This window comes from Clarias gariepinus, chromosome 5, assembly GCF_024256425.1.
Source record: "Clarias gariepinus isolate MV-2021 ecotype Netherlands chromosome 5, CGAR_prim_01v2, whole genome shotgun sequence".
In the NCBI taxonomy this organism is placed as follows: domain Eukaryota; kingdom Metazoa; phylum Chordata; class Actinopteri; order Siluriformes; family Clariidae; genus Clarias; species Clarias gariepinus.
This window is the reverse complement of record NC_071104.1, coordinates 8,012,883-8,026,297: the sequence shown is the minus strand read 5'-3', so window position 1 is coordinate 8,026,297 and position 13,415 is coordinate 8,012,883. Positions and strand designations below refer to the sequence as shown.

The 13,415-nt window shown below is 37.9% G+C and overlaps 1 protein-coding gene across 2 annotated transcripts; it reads left to right on the top strand.

Moving 5' to 3' along the window:
- The first annotated feature begins 424 nt into the window (after positions 1–424).
- parp14rs1 (poly(ADP-ribose) polymerase family member 14-related sequence 1) lies at positions 425–12,688 on the top strand. Of its 2 annotated transcripts, none has more exons than XM_053496550.1 (17): positions 425–608; positions 2,388–2,491; positions 2,605–2,638; positions 3,201–3,458; positions 3,640–3,867; positions 4,078–6,362; positions 6,465–6,701; positions 6,778–6,996; positions 7,560–7,626; positions 7,713–7,862; positions 8,066–8,128; positions 8,229–8,405; positions 9,359–9,565; positions 9,727–10,374; positions 11,389–11,534; positions 11,641–11,815; positions 11,890–12,688. In XM_053496550.1, the coding sequence occupies exons 1-17, from the start codon at positions 428–430 to the stop codon at positions 12,171–12,173; spliced, it is 5,463 nt and encodes a 1,820-aa protein (XP_053352525.1). In that variant the 5' UTR covers positions 425–427; the 3' UTR covers positions 12,174–12,688. The 2 variants fall into 2 exon arrangements, with proteins under 2 accessions (XP_053352525.1, XP_053352524.1); XM_053496549.1 differs by having other exon boundaries at positions 8,226–8,405.
- Positions 12,689–13,415: the final 727 nt, after the last annotated feature.

Genomic DNA, 13,415 nt, shown 5'->3' with positions numbered 1-13,415 from the left:
ACTTGCAGAAAGTCGACAGGAGAGAAAGAAAGAAAGAGAGAGAGGCTACACGAGTGTGAAAAACAAAAAAACGAAAGTAAACTCGCTTCCTGGACTAGACCTCTGTTAGATTTACTGGAAACCGGGAACTGTTAAGCGAAACTCCCGCCTCCTCTGTACACAACACGACTCGGAACATTCCCAATTATCTCTATTATTTTCTTTTTTTTTTTTTTTTTTTTTATAAAACACGCACTTTACATACATGGATGTTTTAATTCATGGATATATTGCATCTAGGCTTTAAACCACGGATCTACTGTATGCTTGAACTTGTGTGTGTGTGTGTGTGTGTGTTATGTCGCTGTGATCTCCCGCCCTGTTGTATCGAGTAAAACAAAAGCGAAACTTTAGCACATGAACAACTCTGACTGAAAGTCCCTCAGCCATGGACGAAGAGTTTCCCTTCGCCCTGTTTGTGGAAGGAAAGTGGGACCCCAGGACCCCCAAGCTGAAAAACAAACTTATTATTTACTTCCAGAGCAAAAGGTCCAATGGAGGAGACTGTCTGGTTCAGTACGAGGTGTCTGACGGACAGAAAGCGACTGTGCGCTTCAAAACGGAAGAAGGTAACATTTTGTTGTCTATAAATATGTTTTGGTTTGATGATGATAATAATAATGAAACGTTGTTCAAAAAAATAATACAGACTATTTAAAAACTTTTAGAGATTATAAGGTAACACTGTGGACGGTTTTGTAACTGCTAGCCTGGTGCCTTTAACTGGACATGTTTTTATGTTTAGGATTTCTAACCTGAAAAAAAAAATGCTTCATTAATGCCTAAGAAACGTATATATTAAAGTCTTTCCTGTAAAAGCTGTTAGTGTCACACACAAGTCACATGCATCCTCCCAGGAAAGAGACTTAGTACTGCTTGGTACCTTAAAGGAACAGTAATGCATTTTCTCTTAAACCAATAAAAGATGAGCCAGAGGGCATGGTGTTGTGTCGTCACACCTCCAGCAAAGGTTGAGGGTTCGATTCCCACCTCGAGTCTGTGTGCATTGCCTTCATACAGTATGTTCTCCCCATGCTTGTTTCCTCCAAGTGCTCCGGTTTCCTCCCACAGTCCACAGACATGCAGATAATGTTACTGTAACTGGCGTTCCCAAATTGCTCGTATTGTGCATGTGTGTCTGTACCCTGTGTAAGTGGAATACTGGGATAGGTTCAAGCCCTCCCCCCGACTTACACAGGATAAGCTGTATATAAGATGATAATGATGATGATGATGAAGAAGTTTATGCAATTGTCTCTAAACAGATGAATTACTGGAATAAACAAATACAAAACAAATGATTTAGTAACCTTATAGTGTGGAATATTTGGTCATATTTGGATTAGCCTCTTGTCAGTCATTTCCCACATCCCCACACACACACACCCACACCCACACACACACACACACAAGCTTTACACCCTGGTAATGACATATTTTACATTATATAATTCAAATGCATGTATAATCTTCACTCACTCACTTACTCACTCACTCACTTATTCTTTATGTGACCTACCCTGTTCAGGGAGAGAGAGAGAGAGAGAGAGATAATGTGACATATTAATCTCTTAGATGACTGTGATGTATTATTTGATAGCTTTACAGCTCCAAAAAGCATTAAATGCATCTTATTTCATGTGTGCACAAAAAACTTGTGATAAGTTGAACGACTCTTTAAATCATCATAAGGAGTTTATAATGTTTTATATAATTGTTAGTCTCGATTCACTTATTTAATTAGACAAGTGATATTTTATCTTATAATAGTATTACTGTTTTATTTGGTAACAGTCCACTGAAACAATTACCACAGTAAAGCCAGCAACATCATCATCAGCAAACTTTATCACCAGCATGGCATCGTTACTCACTCACCGTCTATACCACTTTAGTGTGTATGTAGGGTTGCCGGGGGACTTAGGACCCTGGCACCCTGGACTTAGGACACTTAGGGTGTACCCCTCAACAGGGTGCCAGTCCATCACAGGGCACACACATGCACACATTATGTGGGATTGTGGGAGGAAACCGGAGTACCCGGAGGAAACCCACTGAGCATGGGGAAAACATGCAAAAGTAAATAATTTAATGCTATTTTGCTGCACTAATTGTAATATCTATAGCATGTTGTTTAGGTATGTCTCCTGGGTATCACCTCTACATGGGTGAGGATCGTGAATGTTAAACCCGAAGTTACGCACTTGTTTACATGAAATGGAAATTGGAGAAGTGTTTAACTACTGAGTAAAATATTCAAGTCTTATTGAACTCCACCTATATATCCATAAGAGGCTTATTTTTGTAATGGTACCTAATGTTTTTTTCTTTTGTTTATTGTGTTTCAGTGAGACAGAATGTTCTTGAAAAGCAAGACCATAAAATTAAGCTGGGTAAAGAAAGCCTGAGCCTCAGTGTTTATCTTTCTCCAAGTGAGGCCAAATCCAGTCAGGTATGTATTTTATTAAATTAGGTTTCCCCCAAAGAATAACTGAAATTTATGAGGAATTAACGAATTAAAATGCTTAATGGGGGTTTGATTGCTTAAAACAATTGTTTTTCCAGGAAACAAAGTCTCCAGTTGACACAGGCCAAACAGGTAACCCCTCTTTCATCATGCTCTAAACCATATTTTTTTGTTCATGCTTCCCTCTAGAGGTAAAACTGTTATGGGAACCCGTTGGATATTTTCCCCAGAAATTTGCTTTATCCAGTTAAATGTATGTACAGCACATATTTCACCCTGTATGTAAATCTGGACCAAATTATGTTTCACAGGAGTGAATAATAAAAAGGTTAATACTGTAATAATTCTTGTTATATATTGCTCTCTTTTGTATTTATAAACTCTTGGTGTAAAATTACCACGTTCATGATAACAACTAAAGATCATCTTAGATTATCTTAATTCACTGAAATATTATCTGTAGTTCCAACATCTCTTGCACATGTTTAAGTTGTTTCATGTTCTCAGTCTCAGTTTCTCAGATTATGGCTTGTCATACACCCTTTTACCCCAGATGTATGTTATGAATATTATTTTCTAATGCAAAACAAACATAAATGTTCGGTACATGTTGTTTTGAAGATTGAAAAGCACTGGTCTTTATTGCTGTGTGAATTGCATCTGTTTAGGAAAAAATCATGCGTTATCTTTACAGAAAAATTACCAACCAAAGATGAAAAGCCAACATCCACTGAATCTCAAATAAAAGAAGAAGAGGACACTGGGTTGAGTGAAGACAGTAAGGACTCAGCTCCCACATTAGCTGTGATCAAAAACATCCAGAACGTGAAACTCGAATTTCTGGAAATGCTGGTGGAGAATGTCCTCAAGGAGACCCCTGAGTCAAAAGGCGTCAGCATAGAACTCATCCCCGAGTGTAGTTGTGCTGTGATTACCTTTATGAACAGAAAAGGTGAACCATTACTCATGACATAAAACACTTACGGGAAAAATGTTCAGTACCTAAATAATTTTAGATTGTTAAAGCTCATTCACCAAAGAAAAGGAAAAAAAAAACACTAACATATTCCCCCTTTAGCCAATTTGCTATTTTTATCTAAAGTAAATGTTATAACCTTCCTTCTGGGCTTTAGATGCAGTGGACTTCATTATGTCTGGTCCAGAGAACTCAATTTGCAAAAGGAAGAATCTGGAAATCAGTCTTCTTGATAAGACCACAAAGGTGAAAGTAGAAGATTTACCTCCAGGCATGAACTCTGACTATATCTCGCTTTATTTTGAAAAGTTTGGTGAAATAGTGGGCGACGTAGAAATGCTTGAAGATGATGAATCAGCTATAATTACATTTAATGTTCATGAAGGTAAGTGTAAATATTATATAATACTATTAATAATATTATTATTATATTTTTAATAACATAAGTATTAAATATGATAAAATACTATTTTAAATATAAATTCTTTATAAGCAATGTCACATTTTATAAGCTATAGCAGAATATTTTCTTAGCATGCAGAGTAAGCTTATGTAATATTAACTTTTATAATAACAATAACTTTTTTCCGCCCAGATGCAAACGCAGTTCTCAGACATCAACACATGATTAAAAAGCACCCTATCAAAGTTTTTCCATACCATGAATCACTAGGAGTTGCCCTCTATGGTAAAGAAAGACCTACTTTAAAACTCCCAGAATTTTTCATAGAAAATATTGATGAATCTGTCTGGAAATATCTTCAAGAACATCAAAAACCATTGGACCAAATTATGCAAGATATGCAAAAGCATTTCTGCCACCTGGAGTTTCAAGACCCGGCTGTAAGAATTTGTCCTCTACCTTCCATCCTTCAGCAAGGTGCACAGACAAAGAAACTCATCCAGACCTGGAAGGAGAAGGCCTCTGCTCAGTTCACTACTGCAGTGTCCCAATATACATCACTAAAAATCGACAAGATTGAGAGAGATGCATGGCTGGAACTTGAAGCAGAAATTCAGAAAATGTTGTCATCTGAACCTGTAAGCCTGATCCTTCATGAAGGTCAAGGAACAATGATAATCGCAGGGCTTGCAGAAGATGTACGCAGAACTGGGGAAATGGCACAGAGCACTGTTAACCGGATTACACAACGAATACAAAGACAAAAGAGCAGCATTGAAGATGAGGTCTCCATGACTCCATCTATTTATGAGCTCGTCATGAAAGATGGGTTGGAGGATGCACTCTACAACACCTTTCCAGAACTGAGGCTGTGTTTCAATGCTCCTAGTGAAAAATTAACTCTATTTGGGGTAAAACAAGAAGTTTTAGAGTCAAAGAATAAAATTTTGCAAGAGGTTATCGGCCTAACCCGTGGAATAGTAGAACTCCACTCATCTGTTTTGGAGTTTCTCAATATGGCGGACAGAGAGGAACTGACCAAAAAACTTTTTTTATCCAAGGGAATTCGTGCATCATTGGAGATTAACAAAGACCAGGTGTTTCTTGTTGCTAAAACAGACAGAACTTTTAAAGATGGTGAGAATGAGTTAAAAGTGGGGCTATACCATGCATGCATTGATATAGATGACCCCAGTGTAATCAGGACAGCAGAATGGCACAATCTTGTTGACCGACTAAGTAACACAGTAAACTCGTCAGTAATGATGATGCTAATAAACACTTCAGACAGACAAGTTGTGATTTCTGGATTTGCTGAATCTGTGCAGTGGGTTCAGGAACAGCTGTCTGATTATGTGCTAAACAATTCCTGTATTACCTCAACTCTGCAGGCCGATAAAATTATTGTGAATTTTATTAAGGAGCACAAAAAGGAAGATTGCTCTAAGCTTCTGCAAGACAAAATTGATGTTAACTTTAAAGGCAATACCATCACACTGACTGGTCCAAGACTTTATGTCTCTGAGTGTCAACTTGCCTTTGAGGACCTATGTGCATCTGTTTACTGCTGTAACTTTAAAGTAGATAAGCCTGGTGCCAAGAAGTGTTTTAAGATTAAAGGAGAGATGATGGTTGAAAGAGCAAAGGTCAAAATGGGCTGTGTAGTTGAACTGGTTGATGAACAGAATTACAACCAGATTTCTTCTAACCTCACCGAGAAAAAGAGAGTTCGTACACCTGATGGAGTGGAGATCGTAGTTAACAAAGATGACATGTGCTCCTATCCTGTAGATGCTATAGTGAATGCTGCTAATGTAAACCTGAACCTAAACGGAGGTCTATCCAAAGCACTTTCTGATGCTGCAGGACCGAAGCTGCAGGAAGCCTGCAAGCAGATTATTAAAAGGCGGACGTTAAAGACTGGTGATGTTGTCCATACTGAGGCTGGACAGTTGCCCTGCAAGCATGTAATTCATGCAGTAGGACCAAACTTTGATAGATCTGATCCTCAGGAAGCAATTAAATGTTTAAAAAATGCTGTAAAGAGAAGCCTGAATCTTGCTGACAGTTTGTTTTGCCAGTCATTGGCAATCCCAGCCATTAGTTCTGGCAATCTCGGATTTCCACCAAACCTTTGTGCAGACACCATTGTTTCGGCACTGGAAGAGTTCTTTAAATTTGTCAATGGAGAAACATGCTTAAAAGAGATTCATTTGATTGACAAAAATGATAACACCATTGCGGCTTTAGAAGCTGCAGTGCAGAAAGCGTATGGAGGCAGTTCCACAAGTCAGGACTCAACATTCAGGGGCAATTCCAGCAGCCATCAGCAAAACCTGAATACAGCAAGCTCTTCAAACCGCCATCAGCAAAACCTGAATACATCAAGCTATTCGAACCAAGGGTCTTCTCAAAGTGTTAAGACGAATGAAGGGTTGACTGTTACTCTTGCAAAGTGTAACATTCAGGACACTTCAGTGAGTTAAATTATCCTACCTAGCATGCTCTTTCTTAACATTTATAATTCTTCATGATCTACAGTATGTTTTGGTAATATTTGTGTGTTGTTTTGTCTTTAGTTGGATGTGCTTGTGAACTCTGTAGCACCTGACCTGGCACTTAACCATGGAGCTATTGCACAAGCCATTCTTGCTACAGCAGGCCCCCAGATTCAGACACTTCTTAACCAGCAGGCTAAAGGCCCTGCAAATGATGGAGCAGTTTTCATCACTAGTGGTTGCAATCTAAAAAACAAGGTGGTCTTTCATGCTGTAGCTCCACACTGGAAACAAGCACAAGGTTCAGCACAGAGCACGGTAAGTTTTGTCTGTTCTACTACACCTGGACACCTGGATGGCCTGTGTAATTTTTAATGGATTCTGTTTTCTGCAGCTGGAGGGCATCATGGATGAATGTTTACGTCAGGCAGAACAGCAGAAGCAAGGCTCTATTGTGTTCCCTGCTATCGGCACAGGGAACTTGGGTTTTCCAAAGCCATTGGTGGCTACCACTATGCTGGACTCAGTCCTCAAGTTTAGCAAGACCAGGACTTCAAGTCATGTACAAGAAGTGATGTTTGCTCTCCATCCCAGTGACCATCTCACCATTCAGGTAAGTAAGGATTCCCAGAGTGTGATCTCAGTGTAAGAGTAATAAAAACTTTTTATGCTTCACGGGGAAAAGGACATACAAAAATCAACACCACAAAAAACGTGCGGACAGGAATAGATGACTGACGAAGCCTTTGGAGGGGTAATGAGCAGAGTCAAGAAGCTAAAGTTTTAAACTGGCTTTGAACATGGATAGTGTGTAACATGGTCTGGGTAAAAGGAAATTCCAGAGATAAGTAGGTAAATTTTAATTATATAACATATGTCCAGTGTCATTCACACACTGGACATAAGTTAGAGGGCTAAGGAGCAGGAAATGAAGATCTGAAAATGCAGGCAAGGTGGTAGAGTAGGAAAAGGAGAAGAAAGGAGTAGGAATATCAAGGACTTGGTGTATATGATAGGATAGGATAGGAGGAACTTGAATTATTGCTTGCAAGTTGACTTCATTTTAAAGAGATTAATGAAAAAAGTGTGAAATGTGGATTCCTGTCTAGACTGTTCCTGTGCCCACAGGCTGATCATATCTCATCCTTATTATTGTGTCTTGTTTTCCATTCCCAGGCTTTTACATCTGAATTCAACCAAAAGTTCAACATCCAGTCATCCTCAGCAAGTGACTCGAGCGAAGGTTCACTGTCAAACCAAATATATAAAATATGTTTTTTCCAGAGATGTTTCCGAGATGTTTCTTTCATGTTTATCATAAATTTCTAGGTCCGTTTTCAAAGGTCACCTCACCAAAAACAGGGATGTACGAGACTACAGTGGGAGGAGTTGTGCTCCAAGTTCTCAGTGGTGACATCACTAAGGAGACAACTGATGCCATCGTAAACTCAACCAATGATAATTTTACTCTGAAATCAGGTGAGCCTGGTAATGTTTGGATTCCATTTGTAGCAAAATGCAGATTGATAACTTGAGAATTAAATTTAGTTTAAATCTTCTTGTATAGCTTAGGTATAGTTTTATTTATACATTTGAAACTTGAGTCATTCTTTATTTATGACATGCTAAACAATGTGATTTTGAAATATAACATCTTACATAATGTATGTGTAATTTTTAAGGTGTCTCAAAGGCTATTTTAGATGCAGCGGGTCCAAATGTTGAGGCTGAGTGCCAGCAACAAGGTACAACCTGTTCTCATTAATGAAATCAGAGATCTAACATAACAGAAAGCATGATCAAAGCAATTTCCTGAAATTTACATATCACATTGCATATTAGCAGGAGCACAGCCGAACAAGGGACTGATAATGACTCAGCAAGGCAACCTGCAATGTAAAAAGATCATCCATATTTCAGCAATGAGTAATCTTACAACAATCCAAAAACGAGTTAGGCAAGCATTAGAAATGCTTGTGAAGCAAAAGTTTACCTCCATTGCCTTCCCTGCCTTTGGAACAGGTGAGTGCCAAAACTTTTATTAATTATTTATGTCCGGGGAAAATGTACTGTATTTTTTATTTTTTTATTTAACATCTGAAGCTTTGGGCAATGTCGCTTTAACCAGTAATAACCAGTATTTATGTATTACAATTGCAAGATTACAATAAAATCACTTACATTTTTCTGTTGGTTGAGAAATTAATTCCTATTAGTTTTATCCATGTGGTGAGCACAGTTTAATAATCTTTTTATAATATTTATTAATGATCAGTGCATCAGGCTGCAATTTCATCTTAGTTATCATATTGTAAAATAAGAAGATAAAAAATAGATGATAAACAATAACATTTGGGTAAATAAGAAGTCTTAGCTTTGCATGCAGGCGATGATGCTAAAACAGTTTACTTGGACTACTATTTCCACAATTTAGCTTCCACTGGATGTAACCATAACCTCTGCAAAACAATACAACATGGACTGCTCATGTTCAGGTTTATAAGTGATAAACCTTCATAAGTATTACTTTTATTCAAGCAAATGGAGGACTTCTACTTTGCTATAGTAATATTTTACCTACGGTATCTCCATTTTTACTCAAATACATGATTTGTATACTTCGTCTACCATTGTGTACAATACGCAACTAATTAGTGTTGTGATGGTGTAATGAGGCACAACAAGACATGGATAAATAATGATATGGAACATGTGATATACATATGTGGTTAATGGGTAATGTAGTTATGCATTTCTTCAGTGCTACCAGGACACGTGAAAATATTTTTTTTATTGTTTGGTCTCGTGCTGACATCAGTGGGGAAATAATTCAAAAACTATTTTGAGAATAAATGCAATAAAACTTATTTATGAATAATTTCTGGTAATTCATTCATACTGTACACATGATCCTTTAAGGACCATAGAAATGTGCTAAAAATATCTAAAAGAAAATAAATCTGTATTTCTTACAGGTCAGGGTGGAGCTAACCCTGGCAATGTTGCCGACGCCATGATGGATGCAGTAATTGACTTTTTGACCCGGACTCCACAGTCTTCACTCAAAACTGTGCGCATAGTCATCTTCCAGGCCCCCATGTTGGTAGATTTTCATCAGAGTATGTTGAGAAAAGAGGTTACTGTAAAGCAGAAGACTGAGAGTGCCTGGTCAAGACTTACAAGTAGGTCTTCCCTGATTTCCCTTTCTTTTTGTTTCCTGGTTCAGTTTAGTTATTAGAACTGCAATATGAAGCCGTTTTAAAGCTAGTGATCAAAGATATTTGTAGATAATGTGAGAAATCTGTTTTCCCAGATGTTAAACACATATTTTTAATTTCAACAGCATTTACCAAATCATTTTTTATGCCCAAGTCCAAGGATGTCACGTCACCACAAGAGAAGGACTTTTTAATGGAGAACAAGTCGATGCCTGTGTTGTGCTTCTCTATCTGTGGGCCTTCCAAGACTGCTGTGGATGAAACCATGCAGTTTATTGACAAGTTTATCTCAGAAGAACAGGCTTTTCAGTCCATCAGTGATGCAATGATCCTCAGTTTGTCTGAAAAAGACAAACAACGAATCCGAGATCTGCAACGAACCATGGATGTTAATGTGAAAATCGAGCAAAAAGCTCAGGCAGCTACAGCAGCGGACTCCGAGGAGGTCACACTTATAGTAGAGGGTCTTAGCAGGGATGTTCTGGTGGTTATAGGTGAAATAAACAACATGCTGAAAACAACCAGAGATGATGTGAACAAGAAGCAAAGCATGGAACTAACAGCTGAGTTTGTGGATTGGCAATACCAGCAGGGTGGCCAGTACCACAGCTTCGACCTAGCTACAAACTTTAAACTAGAGCAAGCATGTTCTCTGAATAGTCAACAAGTGGACATCAACTTTCAGGGACAAATTTACAACGTCAAAATACCTGAGGGTCCTGCTGTGAGTGGTGGGACACAGATGGAAATCAGGCGTGTTGACAAAATGAGCGGTATGTATTACTTCTACAAAGATTAAAATTATCTAGGTATTTTTGAATGATGAGTACAGGGGATGGGACTTAAAAAAACTACAAATTCCTTTAACAATTACTGATGAGATTGTGGCTAGTGCCAAGATGACAATTGCTTAACAGTATCACTTTTGAATATCGCTATGTACGCCAAACAAATGTGGAAAATAAATGAAAAGTCTTCTCTTCCTGAAATTAGTTTCTTTAGCTCTATAGCTAGTTTCTGGTCTTTTGAGCTTTTTTCAGCTAAATAATTTACATAAATAAAAATGCAGCAGAATATATATATGTGTCATTATATATGTTTTATATATGTGATCAAAACCTGCGGTGGAGGGAGGGAGAGAGAAAGAGAGATGGATTTAGAAAAAGGCTACTGTTTTGATGCTTAAGTACATTTTTAAGTGAGTACTTTTGTACTTTAAATTTTTATTTTTTCATTAGCTGAGGCTTAAACAAGCAAATCAGATTTTCCTCGTATTGTGACCTTATATACCAGGAGTCCCTCCCCCTGCTCAGTGCTCAACTCCGCTCAGCTTTGCTAGTTGTGCCCACTCTGGTATTTTTTAAACAGCTACAGTAAATAAGGCTAGACTAGTAACTAACTTGGCTCAGAAGAAGGCCAAGGTCAGTCCTTGGTGGCTGGTTTTCTTTAGCCCAAATGATAAAGACGTTGAAGCTTTAGCTGTTAGGAAGGGAACATAATAATTAAGAATCTTACATACTTTTCCCCTTATTTTGTTGATCATAAATGTGGGTGGGTAAACCTACAAACAGGTAGAAAATGCTTGAAAAGGTCCTTAACATGAACTTTTCCAGTCCCTGCATTCTGATTGGCCTAGGAAAATGAATTTCCTCAGAGGGGATCAGACACCACAACAGCACATTCATAAAAGGAGAAAACTGTATTTCAGCTGGAAACAGGATGTGATCTTTTAATGCCCTTATAACTGTAAGCCATTTCTGATTATATTAAAATATTTGATTTTTCAGTTGCAGCTGCTGACACCCTCCCACAAGAATGGGAAGTTATGGCATCTACTGAGCTGATTAAGGTTTGTCCACTGAAAACTGGCAGCAAAGAGTACAATGATGTCCTGGCCGACTTTCGCAAAACCTGTCCCAATAATGTTCTTAAGGTATGCTACATACATTCTCTGGCATGTGAGCTACGATTTATATAAATTTCCATTGTCTTAACTTTCAATGTGGATTATGTACATTTATATTTTTTGTTTCTTGTAGATTGACCGGATACAGAATCCTAGCATGTGGAAGAACTACCAAAACAACAAGCAGTATATGGAGAAAAAGAATGGCCATCAGAACAATGAGAAGATGCTGTTTCATGGAACCAGAGAAGACTCCATAAACCACATCAACCACAGTGGCTTTAACCGGAGCTATGCAGGATTAAATGGTATGGGCAGTGTTTTAGTTTTTGCTTTAAGCTATGTTGGTAATTTCACTAATCTCTATGTTAATTCATTGCAGCTGCAGCCTATGGAAAAGGCACATACTTTGCACTTAATGCAAGCTACTCTTCCAGCAACACATATTCAGTACCAAATGCACAAGGACACAAACGCATGTATTACTGCAGAGTTCTCACTGGAGACTATGCACCTGGAAACGGTTCCATGATTACTCCGCCTGCCAAAACCACCAATGGCACAGATCTCTATGACACTGTGGTGGACAACACAGCTCGTCCAACCATCTTTGTAGTGTTTCGTGATTACCATGCATATCCGGAATATTTAATTACATTTACCTGAACTTCAGACCAAAGAGGGCTGCATGATTCATCAACACAAACTCCATACTATGCATTTTATACTTGCATTCAGCCACAGTGAACTTTATCCACAGTTTGTGGTGTTGCCTGGAACCGAAATGGATGTAATTTGTCATAAATCAGCACAAAATAATCCAGGATGTTAAAAGCCTAATTATTTACTATAAATATATAAAAGTTGTTTTTTTCTAAAATAGTCTAAATTAATTCTGGTTCAAGAATATAAGGTTAGTGAATTGTGACTTTGACTAGAGGAGGATGTCATCCAAAATCTTGTAACCAGTTTGAAAGGGGATGAGCCAGAAGATGCCATGGTAACTCTGAGCACATTGCTATCAGCACCATGCTTAACCATGTGGAATGATGTTTTAATTGTGAACAGCAAGACTGACTACACTTCTCAGGAAATCTCAGATGAAAAACATTTTTTTCCCCATGTTTTGCTGAGTCTCCAACATGAATTTTGTCAAACAAGAAATAAAGATATTTCTCCTGTCTTATGGGTCATTTCTCCTGTAGGCAGAGCCACTGACGTGCCCTATAATTTTAATTTCCAAATTTTAATAATGAATTTAATTGTCTTCTGCAGGATATATATATATATACTGTATATATATATATATATATATACTCATTGTCCATACCGCTCTATCCTGTACTCAGATTTGCGGGAGGCCTGGAGCCCATCCCAGGACAGGGTACATACATTCACTCACATACTACTGGCAATTTGGTAACGGCAAGTAGTTTAATCTGCATGTCTTTGGACTGTGGGAGGAAACCGGAGCACCCGGAGGAAAACTAACAAGCACGCGGAGAACATGCAAACTTTATGCACACACAGATGGGAATCGAACCCAAACCCTGGAGGTGCAAGGCTACAGTGCTTACCACTACACCACTGTGCCACCCACAATTAAAGTCCTTTCTAAAAAAACTAATAATCAAATTTCAATTAACACTATTATAAGGGATTCACAGCAATGGGAGTGAATATTTATACAGTCAAACCTGTTAGTTTTAGACTATTTTATTTTGTATATTTTTTCCCTTTTTTACTACATTTTATTGTTTTATTTAGATTTATTGAACATTTAAGTTAATTTCTGTTCCAGCCTGTAGCACTACAAACTGTGGCAAGTACAATGCTGTATCTTACAAAAGTTTGATATAAAATGCTTGAATTATAATGTATCAGGTGTGTTTTACAAGAAAAAAAAAC